The 18358-nt window shown below is 38.9% G+C and overlaps 2 protein-coding genes across 2 annotated transcripts in view; both read left to right on the top strand.

The window, feature by feature from the left end:
* LOC126456997 (dehydrogenase/reductase SDR family member 11-like) overlaps nucleotides 1–16371 on the top strand; it is a 604547-nt gene extending 588176 nt beyond the window's left edge. Inside the window, exon 7 of the mRNA XM_050092964.1 lies at nucleotides 16019–16371. The gene's annotated coding sequence lies outside the window, so the exon portion shown is untranslated. The remainder of the gene's footprint in view (nucleotides 1–16018) is intronic.
* LOC126456999 (farnesol dehydrogenase-like) overlaps nucleotides 1–16371 on the top strand; it is a 209425-nt gene extending 193054 nt beyond the window's left edge. Inside the window, exons 5-7 of the mRNA XM_050092966.1 lie at nucleotides 848–977; nucleotides 8549–8695; nucleotides 15934–16371. Coding sequence (XP_049948923.1) covers nucleotides 848–977; nucleotides 8549–8695; nucleotides 15934–15972 — 316 coding nt within the window. The 3' untranslated portion in view covers nucleotides 15973–16371. The remainder of the gene's footprint in view (nucleotides 1–847; nucleotides 978–8548; nucleotides 8696–15933) is intronic.
* Nucleotides 16372–18358: the final 1987 nt, after the last annotated feature.

Raw genomic sequence — 18358 nt, 5'->3', positions numbered from 1 at the left:
TCGGATGATTTTTTGAAGACTCTGTATATTCTTCCATTATTTAAGTCTGCCAATGCTGGGATAACTTTAAGATTCCCCGAATGTAGAAATCACGTAGAACTTTTCGGGCCATATTAGGAGCGCATTTTCATCAGGAAAGAAAGCTCCTTGAAGGTTGTTGGACAGAACGGAAAAGACGAAAATCTGAGGGCGCAAGTTCAGGTGAAAGTGGAGTGGGTGGAGAATGACCTCCCAACTCCTGTACAGTGTTTTGTCAGGCAGGATGTGGGTGGACGTTATCGCGGAGTAGCGTCACTTCACGCAGGCTTCCTGGTCGTTATCCCTGGACTGAGTCTGCAAGACGTCTTAGTTGTTGAAAGTAAATATCAGCAGTGATGGTTACACCTCGGGGAAGTAATTCGTAGTACAAGAAACCGTCGCTGTTCCACCAGATGCACAACTTTTTTATGGATGCGCACAGGTGTTGCACACAGGCAAATTGATGACGAGCAATCGAAGATGCACAAATGACCACCCACTAATTTTTGTGATTTTGGCTTAGAGCGTGCGGTACCCACACACCCGTTTTCTGAATCAACCGCACTGCGTGAAAATTTACTTAGGTGGAATGATTGATAGTCGTTATAGTCGTAAGGCACAGAAATGTTCCTTCCGCCATGTTTTTATGCTGCCATCGTATCTAAAATTTTAGTTGATACTAAAGCTCTAGAATGAAGTCTTCCGGGGGCTGCGCGAGAAAAAGACTACATTTGTTGATAAGATAGAACTGTGTACCCACTTGTAACAATGCGACAATACGTGCAGCCTATTTTGGCCGACCTACTTACACATCTTCCGGCTTTTTCAGCTTGGCTGCTCACTCTCCGCCGTACAACAGCGACCTGGCGATGTATTACGCAAGCAAACACGCCGTCAATACGCTGCTGGAAGGCTTACGCAAAGATCTGGTCGCCAGAGGCAGCAAGATACGCGTTGGGGTAAGCTTGCTGCACCGGCTGCTACGGCTCCTTGCAGTTACTCTTGGTTGTTTACGTTCTGTGCGAAGTGCTTAGTCTTGTTTTCATATTCGGGTGGTAGCGCCAGTTGAGTGTACCGTTTTTTGATAAAAAGCTGACTTTGCTTACTGATAATAGTTGAGTAGGCTAGTTGCATGTGAAAGCTAAACACTTCCGCTTCCTAGCACATGCCTCTTTGGGTGCAATTCATGCTACTCTTCTCCATATTTACTGGGCCTTGATCTCATCCAGACTGCTCTAGAATTGCCAGGTTTATTGCCCAGTGGGGTCTTCAGCTTGGAAAGTGTTATACCCATGTCATCATTCTGGAGTTTGTCTAGCCATTGATGCCTTCCAGACGAGTCCTATAGACAATTCTCCTTGCTGAATTGGTGTCTAAAGTCTTCAGTTCTGAGATGTGGCAGTTCTGATGATACCAACTCTTCGTATTGTATGTATCCCATACTTTCTACAAATGCAGGGTGTCAACCTCCCGATATTCGTCCTCTGATGGGATTACCAGTTGGAATGCACCTCACTGCACTTTGCTAAGGTCATAGCCACTTTTCCCTGGAATGTGCTGATAATGTTTTCTCCTGCACATCCCCGTGATTGGTGCCCAATCCACACATTAGGACTGATCCATTTTGAGGTCCTAAGGTCTCACCCTCAGGATCTCTAGGTGTTGGTTATGTTCTGTTCTTAAATAGTAGTGTACTGCAATCTTTTATGCTGACAGCTCTAAAACCATGGATAAGCTGGGATACTCTTTCATGATTCCTGCTTGCCAGGAACACCCTTTGTTGCCAGGAACTTGGTGTTTTTACAGAGGAGCTAATAGTGGTTAAGAGCCTTCCACTTTATTAAACAGGCTTCCCTTTACTTTGGTTTAATTTTAATATGTAGTTACCCAGTAAGCGGTCTTCAGGCTGTAGATAGACATTACTTCAGGAAACCTGTGGTCTGTTATACATCACCCTCTTGGTGAACTTGGTCATAATGATTGCTTGGTTGTGTTTACCTGTGTTGCAAGTCATGTGGATATCCCATGGAATGAACTAGCAGAATATTTGGTTTTGCCAATTCCAGGTGCAGATTTGCAGGGCTATAAAGGAGGCTACTGCTATATGGTGCTCTTCCTTCTGTTCCTCCTAGAAGCCAAGATGGAATAAACTGTCCTATGTTACCTCTGCATCGGTCGTACCAGGCTAAGCTATAAAGTTACTTTATGTAATAAGCCACCCCTGTAGTGCAGTTGTGAAGCTTCTTGTTCTGTCCCTCCATGCTAAGCATGGCCATCTGAATTCTTTGCCTCAAATGTTGGCAGAAGATTGATGGACAGTTGATCTGTTTCTCAGTTTTCTCTGGGAAAGTGGTTTTTATTTCCAGATAAAAGGCTGTAAGCTACCTTCGGTGCTTGACAGGGGTGAGGTGGTTGGGGTTGGAGCAGCTCCCATTGCATACTGAGTCTGGGGGATGCCTGACCCTACCTCCTTGACCACTTTGTCATCTTTGTTAGTCTATTTTAATTGCTTTTAGATGTAGTTTCTTTCTGCTGAATCCTATTTTAGAGGTACCTCTCAGTTTAATGCCTTGACTACACTGGTGAAGGGGTGGGACAGCTGTGGGTGGGGAGATGGAAGATGTCTATTGTTTTTAGACTGTGTGCTGTCATAAGAGCTAACTGTTAGAGGAAAAATTGTTGAAATGCATGCGAGACCTCTGTGTACCTGTGGAGCCACGTGAATGGTTGCCAGCATTGATTAGCGATGCACTGCAGAGATGAGAACATGGATATGAAAAGTGAGCATTTTAGCAATCATGTAATCACTTCCTCAAGAAGTAAGTTGATGGGTTAGAGAAGATAGAAATGTCGCTGACAAGGGAATGTCCCCCAGACCTAGCAGCCAAAACCAGATAACAATTATCAGAGAATCGGTTCAAGCCACCCCATTATTCATATGAAAAATTGTTGCATACAATAAATGTTATAATGTTAATGAATCTAGAGTGCCAAAGCGTTGGCTGCCAACGAATTGATAGTATTTGACAGATATGGCCACCAGATTGACAGGTGTCATGAATTTGACTATTTTGCAAAAACTAAAAATTTACTTCAAACAATATGCAGTAAGAGTACCTAGTGTCACATTTCCAAAAATGGAAGTTCTTGTGTATCTTTCGATTTTCCCTCTTTGTCAATATGGTTCAAATTTGGAGCTTCAATTAATTAATCAAAACACAGTGGAAAGGCAAGCAGTGCCTACTTTACGAGAGTACGACCAAGTATATATTTGGTGTATCCATCTGCAGTAATAAGTCAAATGTCACAAGCTGTACATTCCACTGTGATTTAATAACTTCATTGAAATGCCACATCTGGGTTCCAGCAATGAATAATGGAAGAAAGTAACACACTGCAATTTTTGTTTTGAGAAATGACTCTGCAAGGACTGTATATCTCAATATTAACTATTTTACACAAATGATTAGCTTTGTGGCCAATAGCTCATTTGACTCTGGTGAGTCTGCTGGTTAGATTATCTGATATGCTATAGTTTTCTTAAGTGTGTTGCAGTTCTTAAATGGGTTACCTTCAAAAATAGGTTGTACACAGGTGCAGTTTTTCAAATAATTGACATTGATGGAACACAAATCCCTGCATATTGAAATTTTTATTCTGGTTTGGCTGTTCATACTGGTATAATCTTCTACAAAAGAAGTTGCACAAAATTTGCTGTAGAATATAGTTAACTGCTAGTTATCAAGAAGCTTCAGAGATTTTGAAGAAAATTTTTTGGAAATATTGTGAAGAGGTGTAAGCTAGTATATTATGATTTCAGATTAAAAGGCCAAAGTGTGGAATAGCACCATTTGGAGTCATCAAAACAGAGTAAGGACAGTGCAGTGTTCTGGAAAAGTTACGGGCAGTGTCTCCTGGGACGCAGTGTGTTGCATTCTGATAGGTTTCCTTTAATCGACTGGAAGTGCTCTCCACTCCATTCAGACACTTTCAAACCCTGTTGGGCTTTGTGATGAACTCTGTGGGAAGATACTTGTGCAGTGGAACAGTACTGTGGATAAAATTTGTATAGTTGGGTGTGTAAGCATTCTATTTTGTCCTTATAGTCTAAATCTGTCACTTTACGATCAAAATCTTTGTTTCTGTGGAGAAACAGCTGGAGGGTGTACAGGAAGTGAGGTCAGTCTCTTCCTGCAGCCAGAATGGATTTCTACCACAAGGAGTTCACAATTTACAAAATGGGAGGGGGAGGAGGAGAGGGAATGTGAGCAGCAAAGTGAAAGTTGTAATGAAAATTGACAGAATTCTGTAAAGTGTCTAAAAAAATAAAAATATGCATAACAATGGGTTACTCAATACTTTAAATGATCCTCGTACATTTGTTGGCACTTTCTCTTATAATGATTTGTGCAGATTTGAGACTTTTCAGCTGAATACATTATTTTCCTAATATTTAGAGTTTCCAAACAACTTTCACTGCATAGTGCATAGGTCAGTTGCCTGCTGTTGGTAATTTAAACTGTGAATTGATTGACTGGACTGTGTCTTGTTGCCTAAAGTAGTTAGTGTTGAGAACCCATTCGTGAAGCTTTGTCCATATTAGATTGTAATTCCTGACAAGAGGCAAACCAATTGGCATGGGATACCATACTTCATGTAAGGCCTCCATCTCTGTTCCTGAAATTGCCTCACAATCTAGTCTGCCCCTTTACTACACTGACCCAGAAGTATGTTGGGTACATAGTTATGCCGGTATCTTCAGTGTTAATTTCATGTACAGCTCTGATAAAAAAAATGAGGGCTCATTCTGTTCAGTTATATGTTTAGTCTGAATTATTACAAAAGGGGAGGGAGAGAACTTTCCTATTGTCCTGTATCAAGGGGTCTTCCCACCCCATTCACAAATGGAGTGCGGCAAGAATGGTTGTTGGTACATTTCTTGAAGAGCTGTTTTTGTCTAATTCTATTTGTAAGAGACCTACAGGATAGATAATGTTTCTTCATGATGTCCTGATCCAGAACTCCCCAATTCTTGATAGGCTGAAGTTGGTAGACTTTGACCCACTAATATTTTGTGCTTTGTCTCTGTCAACACTGGTGCCATAACAATACAGTACCTGTGTGTACTGAAGTGGTGTTGTTACATGCCAGACACATTAAGCACATGTGCATAGGTGTGCACAATGTGGCAAGAGAGGCACTTGCACTACCTTGGAACCTGGTCACAGTTCTTACATTAATAGCAAAATTCTCACGAATTTATAGCAGTGATTGTCTGCAATTGTACCAAACTGCAGATTTTACACAGCATAGCATGATAGGAACAGTAACTTTAGTAATGATGTCTTTGGTTTTTTGGTTGTCACAATGCCCATGGGAAACTTTGCAGATTACTTGGTACGATGACAATTTTAGCACTCTTCTGTTGTCAAAATAGTCACAAAACTTTACAGATTTGTACTGAAATAGTGTCCTCAGGGTCTTGATCATTTCCTTTGATCTGATTTGATGTGATTTTTTATTGGTCCAGTTTTATCATATAGCACAAATTGTACAATTGATATTGGACAGGTCAAAGATAAGTTACAATAATACATAGTATTAGCAATTAAAATTAGGTACCTACTACAATTAATTTTGTCACTTACTCAGAAATTCTCTGACAGAATAGAAACAGTGCTCTATTAGAAATGCCTTTAGTTTAGCTTTAAATATTGGATGAGTAGTATTTTTTATTTCCTCTGGTATCTTATTGTGTAGTATTACACCAATGTTAATAGGTGGTTGTCCTGTGATATTTTTGATGTATATTTGATTCCCTTCTGGTACTATAGTTGTGTACACTTTTGTTCTGTAGCAGTTTGCCTGTTTTCAGGAGGTAGTCCCAAGTGAACAAGATAGTTTCATAAATGAATAAACTTAGAACGTTTAGGACACCAAGCTCAGTAAAATGGGATTTACAGGCCTCCTTTTTAAGGCCACAAATTATTCTTAAAGCTCTTTTTTTGCATTCTAAAAACCTTTACACTGTGAGTATCCCCAGAAAATGATCCCACATCTGATTGAGTGGAACTGTGCATAATATGCCTGCAGTACTGTTTTTTTGTTTGTTGTAGCCTTTAAAATTCTTAGGCCATAGCACACAGACAATAGTTTCCTACACAAGTTATCTATATGTGTCTCCGACTTTGTCTTGCTGAACCCAAAGACCCAAGAATTTTGTGACATTTACATTTTCTAGGGGATCATTTTTTAATTGGGCTTGAATAGACATTTGATTAGCTGGAGGAATTAAATGAAAATCGACACACTTTTTTCAGTATTTATAATGAGTTTGTCTTTTGTGGACCACTCAGAAAGTCTTTTCATAGAACTTTCTGCTGTGGACCACAAAGTTTCTGGACTGGATCCAGTGAGCAATATGCTGGTGTCATTGGCAAACAGGACAGTTTTTGTGGGACTCGCATATTCAACTAAGTCGTCCACATAAATCAAGAAGAGTAGTGGACCTAAGATTGAGCTCTGTAGTACACCATATTTTATTGGTAATTCCCTAGAAAGAAACAAGTTGTTTCTTGTTTTATTCATTTTGTTCAATTCATACTGAGCTACAGAAAGGGACCAAACAAATGCCTTGACTTAGATTCCTAGCATAAAGGGGACACCTATCAATCATTTGAACATAGTTTTTGAAGAATGGAAAGTTTTCACAGTAAATGAATTAGTTATATTGAAAGTGGCAGTTTTAGAATCTTGCCCCCCTCTTACAAAAATTTCTGCAGATCCCCATGCATATTTGTAGCACCAGCAGCATGTTACAAAAGCATGACCCCTGCACCATCTCATCAATGCACAGATGCACATGTGCTGGGCGTCAGTTTCTTAAAGTGTTTAAGCAGTTTCTTTCATAAGTCTGGCAGGTTTCTACCAGTGGCTGACATTTAAAATTTGTCACCTCCTTTCCAGTCAGACCACATCTGCTACCCTTTCCTGTACATCCTTGCTGTCATCTGTTAGACATGACATACAGTAGCTTGTGCACACACTTCAGAAGTAACCTAGTACAGGCCATAGAAGCTGCAGTTTCTCAATGTCTTATTGCTGAGTTGTAGCCTGCCATTTGCTTTAACAGTAGTAAAGCCTATGTGGCTGTTCCACTCCATATGTCCACACACTGTTCCTCATAAACATTGACATGAATGGTTCCAGTAATTCTGTAGTAAAGATACCTCTGTCTACTCAGGAAAAGGTTATTTTGTTAAAAGTAGATTATGATGTTTGACTTAGGATATATTCTAAGGCTACCATAAACATAGTATCTAATGGTAGTTATGTAAGTCAGACTTCACTTTTTGCAGATGTTTCCCAGTTTCCTGTTATCTTAGATCATCTCTCTGGTCAAAGGTTCTGAGGTGGATTATGGTTAACAGTGGTGCTAATTCATAGTGTGAACAGAAATGGGTGGAATCTCCACTGGATCCTGGGATTTATTGAACTTTGCTTATGTTAATAATTTTCCTGTGTAAATAGTGCTGACTATGATCACTTGTCTAAGTAGTTTCATGGGCATTAAATGGTGGCAACATTCTTAGACTTCCATTTGTGAAAGAATATTTGAAGACCAAATTCAATGTCTGTCTTGTTTTTGCTCCTTTTTTGTGCTTCTCATTCCCACAAAACTGGACACTGGTTTTTCTGCTTCTGACATTAATATGAAAATAACAAACGTTTCTTGGGATTTTGTACAGGTAAAGATATTTTGCTCCAGCAGTTTTTAAGGCTTGACACATTGCTTGGCTAACAGCGGAATGTTTAAATTATGTGAATTCAAGCTTTGTTTTGTAACTATTGTGCAGTAGGTACTGTTCCTTGAAGCTTTCTGGTGTTTGTCCTCAAGGGGAACAGCTACCCATTACCAATTCTGCTAGGTACAAATTTTTCTAGTGACTGGTCAGCTATTTGTTTAAACTTATAGGTCCTCTACATGTTAACTATCTGAATCACATGGTTCTAGTACCTTTCTGAGAAATGATAACCTTGATGTTAGCAAAACTATTAAGTGTTTTTCCTGTTTGCTTTCCCAGCCCTGTGTAGCTTAGTGCCCATTGCTGCTTCAACTCGTTCAGTATCCCTGACTGGTCACTACTTGATTATCTTCAAAAAGTTCAGATGTGTTCATTGCCAACACTTCTCCCCATGATGGAAAAATATACCTAGAGTGCCAAACACTGATCCTTCTATGTAATTTTCAGAGAAAGCCTTTATAGTTTTTGAAGAATACAATGAGCAACCATCTTCACTTGAAGACTGAGGATAAATGCAGAAAAACATGGTAAAAATACCTCTACTAGACTGAAAACTTGAAAATGTAGAGATTGTTTTGCTGACAATGCTACAGATTAAAAATTTGTTTTGCTGACAATGCTACAGATTAAAAATTTGTTTTGCTGACAATGCTACAGATTAAAAATAATTAAATTTGTTGTCTTTTGTTAGTGGAGTAAAATAGACAAACGTATTTAATTTGCAGGCAGTTTCCCCTGGGTTGGTGAAGACAGAAATTTTCTCTCATTCCAAAAAAATAACACCAGGCATCTTCGACATAGCACCTTGCCTTGAAGCAGAGGATGTTGCAAATGCTGTAGTTTACATGTTGTCGCAACATCCACGTGTACAGGTAAATGCTAGCAATATGTTACTTGTAGCTTGCTATCACTGTACTAACCTATCTGCCACAAACTCTTAATTTTAATAAAGTCAATGTTCTTGGTACCTTAGCATATTGGGCATTAAATATGAGCACAAGAAATATTAACTATGATTAACATAAAGCTGTGGATTGTGAATGATATATGGTGATAAATTTTGTATGCAATAAACATTTGAAATGTTAATCTCCAATAGCAGTACTGTGTTATGTTTAGACATTAGTTATTCATTTTGTCAGTCTACTGCAATGCAGTCGCATCAGACATTTGACTTTGTGATATTGTACTCATCCACCTCTTAAACATATCACCTGTACTTGTTTTGATGTAATATGAAACACATGGGCCTGAAAGAGCATAATGGCCACCATAGTGTCATGGAGAGAGAATTGCGTATTTATATAGGTTGTATACATAGAAGAAGCCTGGAGATACTAGAAGGTATCAGATTATATAATGGTAAGACAGAGATTTTGGAACCAGGTTTTAAATTGTAAGACATTTCCAGGGGCAGATGTGGACTCTGACCACAATCTATTGGTTATGAACTGTAGATTAAAACTGAAGAAACTGCAAAAAGGTGGGAATTTAAGGAGATGGGACCTTGATAAACTGACTAAACCAGAGGTTGTACAGAGTTTCAGGGAGAGCATAAGGGAACAATTGACAGGAATGGGGGAAAGAAATACAGTAGAACAACAATGGGTAGCTTTGAGGGATGAAATAGTAAAGGCAGCAGAGGATCAAGTAGGTAAAAAAATGAGGGCTGGTAGAAATACTTCAGTGACAGAAAAAATACTGAATTTAATTCATGAAAGGAGAAAATATAAAAATGCAGTAAATGAAGCAGGCAAAAAGGAATACAAACGTCTAAAAAATGAGGTCGACAGGAAGTGCAAAACTGTTAAGCAGGGATGGCTAGAGGACCAATGGAAGAATGTAGAGGCTTATCTCACTAGGGGTAAGATATACTGCCTACAGGAAAATTGGAGACCTTTGGAGTAAAGAGAACCAGTTGTATGAATATTGAGAGCTCAGATGGAAACCCAGTTCTAAGCAAAGAAGGGAAAGCAGAAAGGTGGAAGGAGTATATAGTGTGTCTATACAAGGGCAATGTTATTGAGGACAATATTATGGAAATGGAAGAGGATGTAGATGAAGATGAAATGGGAGATAGAATACTGCGTGAAGAGTTTGACAGAGCACTGAAAGACTTCAGTCACAACAAAGCTCCGGGAGTAGACAACATTCCATTAGAACTACGGATGGCCTGACAAAACTCTACCATCTGGTGAGCAAGATATGAGACAGGCAAAATACCCTCAGACTTCAAGAAGTATATAATCCCAATCGCAAAGAAAGCAGGTGCTGACAGATGTGAAAATTACCAAACTATCAGTTTAATAAGTCACGGCTGCAAAATACTAACGTGGATTCTTTACAGACGAATGGAAAAACTAGAAGAAGCTGACCTCAGGGAAGATCAGTTTGGATTCCATAGAAATGTTGGGACACGTGTGGCAATACTGACCCTACGACTTATTTTAGAAGCTAGATTAAGAAAAGGCAAACCTACATTTATAGCATTTGTAGACTCAGAGAAAGCTTTTGACAATGTTGACTGGAGTACTCTCTCTCAAATTCTGAAGGTGGCAGGTGTAAAATACAGGGAGCGAAAGGCTATTTACAGTTTGTACAGAAACCAGATGGCAATTATAAGAGTCGAGGGGCATCAAAGGGAAGCAGTGGTTGGGAAGGGAGTGAGACAGGGTTGTAGCCTCTGCCCGATGTTATTCAATCTGTATATTCAGCAAACAGTAAAGGAAACAAAAGAAAAATTCGGAGTAAGTATTAAAATTCATGGAGGAAAAAATAAAAACTTTGAGGTTCACCAATGACATTGTAATTCTGTCAGAGACAGCAAAGGACTTGGAAGAGCAGTTGAACGGAATGAACATTGTCTTGAAAGGAGGATATAAGATGAACATCAACAAAAGCAAAACGAGGATAATGGAATGTAGTCGAATTAAGCAGAGTGTCGCTGAGGGAATTAGATTAGGAAGTGACACTTAAAAGTAGTAAAGGAGTTTCGCAATTTTGGGAGTAAAATGACTGATGAGGGGCGAAGTAGAGAGGGTATAAAATGTAGACTGCCAATGGCCAGGAAAGTGTTTCTGAAGAAGAGAAATTTAACATAGTGTAGATTTAAGTGTCGGGAAGTGTTTCTGAAAGTATTTATATGGAGTGTAGCCATGTATGGAAGTGAAACATTGACGATAAATAGTTTGGACAAGAAGAAAATAGAAGCATTTGAAATGTGGTGCTACAGAAGAATGCTGAAGATAAGATGGGTAGATCTCATCTCTTTCATTGAAGACGATTGGTGGAAGAAACAAAGAATAACTTCATAAAAATGAAACTCAAAACTGTGGATACACTGCTTATTAAGCACCACACAGTACTGCTACCACTCCAGAATGCATACCTACCATCTACAATGTAATCCATTGCAAATTTTACAGATTTATACCTAGTATTTTGCTGTTAGGCATGTAACTTACCATGTTCCGTAGTTTGACACTGGTTGGTAGCATTAGAATAAACATAAACTGAAGCTACAACCATATTGGAAATCTTTAAAAGCCAGATCTATCTAGCATTTTCAGTTGCAAGAATAGTGGTGAACAGCAAAACATCACCTGACTTTCTGCTACAAATGGCTCTTGTAAACTAGCTACCAGTCAATATCCGTGACACTGAATTGATAAGTGTCTGGGTTTTGGAGCAGGAGAAGCGTTCACTATTTGAAAGTAATATTTTCTCAAGAGGGGAGAGAGGAAGGGCAGCTGGCAGCTGTTGGGTATGCCTTGCTTTATTTCCTGATCAGTTGAGCAACTGTATTTGATGCACAATAGCAACGGTCATGTCAAGCAGTGCAGTCCTATAAAAGGCTTGCTTGAGGCAAGCAGCAAACACGACTGTGATGGCAGTATTGTACTGTGGAAAGCATCAGTCTAAGAATCTACAGACTTGGTTCTGATAGGGAAGACACCACAAGATGTTGTGTAAACTAGGTTAACGCTAGTTCTCACCATAAGTTTCCATCATTGCTGAAGCCTCTAACAACTGATATGGTGTGCACCACCAGAAAAATGCCCAAAAAAGAAATCTACCTCTATAGCTATACTCTACATGCCATCTTAGTGTATGGCAGAGGGTACTCCAGGTTCCACAGATTCCACATACTCACTTTCCTATTCCATTCACAAATGGAGTGTGAGAAGGATGACTATGAATACGGCTTCTCCTCCATTTGTTTCACTTCGTCATTCTCAGTCTAACAAGCCACCTTCCTCAATGCTAAGTTCTGTGTGGAGGATGAAAGCATCAGTACTTCTGCTCACATAGTCTACCATCCATCACCGAGCGAGGTGGCGCAGTGGTTAGCACACTGGACTCGCATTCGGGAGGACGACGGTTCAATCCCGTCTCCGGCCATCCTGATTTAGGTTTTCCGTGATTTCCCTAAATCGCTTCAAGCAAATGCCGGGATGGTTCCTTTGAAAGGGCATGGCCAATTTCCTTCCCCATCCTTCCCTCACCCGAGCTTGCGCTCCGTCACTAATGACCTCGTAGTCGACGGGACGTTAAACACTAATTTCCTCCTCCTCTACCATCCATCAAAGGTATCTCCACTTCTACAGTTTCCACCCATTCCATAGCAAGCCTAACCACATTTGGTCATTCTTTGTAGTGAAGAGCAGCCCCTCTCCAAATGTGATGGCTCTCTGAGGCCTTCACAGACAGAAATTACCCTTACAACTTTGTCCAGTTGTCCCTGTGCTCTCCTCAGACCACAAATTAGGATCACTGTATTCTAAGGACCTAATGTTAATCATTCACTCCCATGATGACCTTGCTGCAATCAGATCTGAACTATAGATAAAATTCACTACTTCTATATGAAATATAACACAAGAGACCAAGGACCAAAGTCTAATCACAAAAACTAGCAGTCTTGCATCCATGGACAGTGTGGCTCTAATTTGTCTTTTTGCTTAACCCTCTTTCCCCAGCAGTTTCATTCCACTGTGTATGGAAACAAGTTGTTTGCAGTTTCAGCTCAGTATAAAGAGAAAGGGTAACCTTTAACCACAAGTAGGGATTGAAAAATCAAAAATCATATTTCTGACCCTTGAAAATATTGTTGAATAGCTTCAATTCTGATCAATAACTTCAATGTAAATGAACATGATTATTGCTGTTGTACCAACTTTTAGTAAAATATGTAAGGGTACTATGTAAAAAGCTTGTCATACAAAAAATCTGTTCTTTTAAAAATTCTTATTTTTATTCTTTATATGGTTCATTTATTTCCTGCAAACAGTAATCAGATACAGCACAAAGAATGTACTGCTTATCTTTCTCCTTTCATCCTCCATGAGACTGACCCCTCTTTGATCATTTAAAACTTTAAATTTAATAACTCGGTGTTAGACAAAATCATGTGCATAATACTGCAAATGCTCTTACAGAACTAATCATCCAAATCTGGTAAAAACTTTGTTACAACTGTCAATTTCTGGAAGCAGATAAATTCCTATTTGAGTCCTTTAATACTTCATACTGATGGTTCCTCATGACTCATTGCTTAGACCAATTTTTCTGATTTGGAGACGAATTAAATGAGGCATGTACCATTAATTTTTTAAAATTCAATTTTTACAAAACTTCACAACAGATATCATGATTGATAATGTAATATTTATATCAGCCTGCTTAGCTGAGTGGTAATGTGTTTGCGGGCCTGGGTTAGATTGTTGGCTGGGTTAGATTTTCTCCACTCATGTACTGGGTGTTGTCCTAATCATTTCATCATCACTGATGGACAAGTTGCCCATTGTGGTGTCACCTGAAATAACACTTGCACCCAGTGGCTGAACTACCCTGGATGGGGTTTCCCAGCCAGCAATGTCACACGATCATTTCATTTTTTACCTAATACTTATAAAATTCTTAAAGAATACTGAAATCAAAATACTTTGGAAGAGGCACACATTATTTCAAAAGGGCTTTGATATACACTAAGGAAAATACCTATATAAGGAACTGCATTCCTTCTTGTGGTCATAATTCAAATTCAACATACATTTCGAATTAATAGCTTTAAGTATTCACTTTGCACAATCAATAGTGCCTAGAGCACATAAAGGTAACTCCTTCAGAAAGTGCTAGAATGAGAGCTCCAGTTAAATCTCAAATTTTAATATTAGCCTTCTAGGGCATTGCTTAAAGTATCTCGAACAATGTGGAGGATTAGACATACTAGCTTAGTAATTTATTCCTATCATATCCAGACCAAGCATATTGGAGTTTCTTTTAAAGACTAAACTAGGTGAATGCATGTTTCTGCAGCCTATAAATTCCTCACACTTCAGAGCATGACTCATGTTGTACACCTGCAAAGTAAAGACAAGTGTTTTGTAAAACAGTTTAAATTATAGCAATAAAATACTTTGCAACCTGACACAATAGAAAAGTGTCCAGTCAAGCTGCACCTGAACATGTTGAAATTTTTAAACCCAAAGAAGATGGCCAAATACAGTTTAAGTGTTGTGCTTTGCTCTGAATGTGTCCCATTAGACTAACTGTTGTCATGCTGCTGAGCTCAGAGCACCCCACAAAGGCCTTCCTGTTAAGAACAATCAATCTTGTTGGTGAGCTGCCATCTTCTCAATGGCCCAGGAACACTAAGAAACTATGGCAGGTTCTGCTGTGGGCAACTGTGAGAACAGCAGCCAGTTATTGTGCTCCATGCTAGCAACTGCTGAAGGACATCTCAAAGCAAGATTGTGATGTTTGGCACTCTAGACAAGGACTAGTAGGGGTGTGAACTAGCATTGATCACTGATAGGTGACTTACAAATTGAGATGACAAATATGGTACAATGGTAAATTCAGGTCCCTGAAGAACAGAGTACAGGGATAATGGAACAAAACTGCTAAACAGAGGCAGCCTCAGGAAGTTTGAGAATCATGGGATCAGTCAGATAATTGTGAACTCATAATGTTTTATCATCTGGAAGTCTCCATTGGGTCATTCAGTATTCACACTTTAGAACACAGATGTGGAGATGATTGAAAGAGCATGCTAAGAAATACATATGCTGTTTTGCAGAAAGTCTTCTGACTTTGCCTTCTAGCCCATTTTCTACTCCATTCAGTCTGTCTCCAGAATGAGATTTTCACTCTGCAGCAGTGTGTGCACCAATATGAAACTTCCTGACAGATTAAAACTGTGTGCTGGACCGAGACTCTAACTCGGGACTGGAGACAAGGTAATGGCAGAATTGAAGCTGTGAGGATGGATAATGAGTTGTGCTTGGGTAGCTCGGTTGGTAGAGCACTTGCCCATGAAAGGCAAAGGTCCAGAGTTAGTCTCAGTCCAGCATACAGTTTTAATCTGTCAGTTTCATATCTCTTGTCTCTTTGGCACACACATTTTCTGTTCCATGTCATGTCTTTTAGTCCAATGCTTGAATCTTTAAGCCTCTGGCTTTGACTGTCAAATATTACATTGACATCCCCTCTGCAGTCTAATTTCTGCAGACAGTAGACTCCATGAGTGCATTGAGGGCCAGCAAGTGTATGCCCCAGTGAAGATGCCACCACCTTGGTGACCACTGATGGCATTCTATCTGGAGGGTGATTACACAGGATGTGTGGAATGAGGATAAGCTGCTCTGGGCATAAACACCAGAGAGATGGATACTGAAGGTGAAAGCTTTTGGCTGTCCAAGAAAAACTATGAAATTTTTAAAACATACTATATGAGCCCCCTAGTGCAAATGTTGCTCATATGCTAATGTGGACCTAGTGAAAGTGTTCTTGCAGGTGAGGGCAGCATATATGACATGCAATAGCATTTCTCATTTGAAATTCCCCGAATTCTTAACCATCAAAGTTAATTTTAATCACGGTCTCTTTTAAAATGCTGCTGATTGCTTTATTACTTAAATTCAATTTATTACTGTCTCAGGATGCTTACTTTTTGTCATGGCTGAAATGAAAATTTTTTCTTCTTTACTGTAGAGGAGATACTTTGGTTGAAGTAAATAGTTTAAGTTCTGGGATCCAATGTGGAATTTATTACCTGTATTTCGTGGTAACTGCGTTGGTGTCTTAAGTAAACTTCTTTTTGTTCCAGGTTCATGATATTATCCTTAATGCTACTGGTACACAATAGTTGAGGCAGCATCTCTTTTTGGAAATTTCCTTGGTAACAAAAGAAGCATTAGTAAAGGAACTTTGGTCAACGAAATTGTTTCCTGTGCTTATTGTTTTGGTTATGTTAAAGACCTTAAGCTTTTTATCACTTCAGCCCTGTCTGGCATCCTCACGGAAACACAAGTTACACTCTACCATGGAAAGTCTCAGAATGTACATGATACTTGGTAATTAAAATGATATCCTAGTTGTTCCCACTGTACTATAGAATTTATCAGAGTACATTGGTCCTCAGCACAACTTGTAATTTAAGTAATTAGTATGGACCAATGTCAAAAATGACAGTGAAGTCAGGAGCTGCTAACTATTGTAAATATACCATAAATTCTGTTAATAAAATATTTTTGCTAGTTAAAAAGCATTTAAACCTTCATTTCTGTCATGGTTGACAGATGGTATAAACTGTGTGGCCATCTACTGGTACTGTCCTTCATGAAGACAGAACATACTTATATTTTTATAGATTACCATAACTAGATACAAAACAATGACAAGGAAGAAAGGAAGGTAGCAAGGAAAAGGTTAAAATGTTGTAGATAATAGGGACATAAAGGCTGGTATATTAGCTTGATTGCTTACAGCTGTACTTTTGAATTTAAAAATGTAACACTTTTTATTTTATCATTATTTCATAAAAACATTGAACTTTACTACCCTCTCTAGACAGTTACAAAAACAAACAGCCTATTTTGCAATCAGAGACTGGCATCAAAGTAAGTCACAACAGAGATGAAAGCTCAAGCTAACATACTGAGAACATTTAAATATACTCTGATGTGTAAACATCACACAATTACATGCAATCCCACCTATAACTACACCAGATAACTAAAACAGTAAGATAGAACCATCTGGATGAGTCACAATAGTGACTGCAACCTACTAGCCCCCAGACATAGCTCCAGAAAACAAAATAGATAACTCAGCCTCCAAGAAATGCAAATTAGCAATTGAATTCCATGACCCACCGTATTTTCAATTGAACATTGATTACAAAGTGAGGAGAGGATACCCCTAAAAAGAAAAATGTATGTGGACAGTGTTCCACCCACGTGGTCTGTCATTCTGATATAGACAGGTGCAGACGGAAATTAGTGATACGAATCTGGACAAGAGAATCATTTACAGCCACAAACTACTGAGCAATACATGTTGAAGGGACACATGGCAAAGAGCTTGAACTGTCACCCATCCAGTGATGTAATGCATCTGCTAGAACTTTGCACAAGCCAGGATTTGCGAAAATCAAATACTAACACGCAGTCCTACATTGCATCCTTATTTGTTAGAATACAAAGATACCTAGGCTAAGCTGATGTGCTATGTGTACTTACAATGACCACAAGAACCAATTACAGAAAAACTGCATGGAATTATGCCTTGAAGTGGAAAATTAAATTAGATATTTCATATTATTCAGGTAGTCAGGCACAGTTACTCAATGTGATCATACTGGGCTGTTGTACACATCTGTCGAAAATTTACGAAATTGGAGAATAAAAAAGACCTCTGAACACACAGAAGTTGGAAAATAGTATATGCATCAATGAATTCATTTCAAAATTGGTATAATATTCCTCACCTTCACCATTGCTTTTTTTATTCTAACAGGGGAAAGGCCTCACTGGGCTAACAAAGTTGGCTCACATTTGGCAGGGAGGTTCTGTTCAACCTAAAAATAAGCTTCTAAGGTATTTTGTCTTGTCCACCCATTTTTGAGAAAATTAAACCTAAAATTCATGATGTGCAATTGTCTCAAAATTGGCAAATCAACAGAAAATTGAAGACTGCATTTTTTCATCAATCGTGGGATCTGTAAATATGTATTTACCTAGAAACTGAAAACAGAAATTTAACTAAGGTATTATTTATGTACCTAGAAGGTAAATGCTGATAAAAAGCCACTGTGATAGTAACAAAGGCATGTGGCTGAGGTACAGAGAAACTGTTTTTGCTTTTCAAACACATTGTGCAGTTTTTTCTTTTCCCCGTAGTTGGTAGGCATAGGAGAGTTAGTAATCTAAGTGTGAAACATACGAAGGCCTAACCAGTAGCAAATACTTCTTTCCTCGGCGCTCTCCGATGCTGCAATAGCTGTGAAAGACTTTGAGTCATCTGTTCCACCAAAACTTGCTGCAAATGGCTGAGCTCTTGACTGTGTAGCTATAGATTCGGCAGTGGTAAGAGAAATTTCAAGAAATTCAGGCTGACAAGATATCTTCTTACAAGATCACACATTTACTGCACAGTGCACACTATTGTAACAAAACCGGCTCACAAAACCGTCGGAAAAACTGACACAAAGGATAATAAATAAGGTCGGGCAGTAAGCGCTGTCGACAATT

The sequence above is a fragment of the Schistocerca serialis genome, chromosome 2, assembly GCF_023864345.2.
Source record: "Schistocerca serialis cubense isolate TAMUIC-IGC-003099 chromosome 2, iqSchSeri2.2, whole genome shotgun sequence".
Classification (NCBI taxonomy): Eukaryota; Metazoa; Arthropoda; class Insecta; order Orthoptera; family Acrididae; genus Schistocerca; species Schistocerca serialis.
This window is presented reverse-complemented; position numbering and strand designations above follow the sequence as displayed.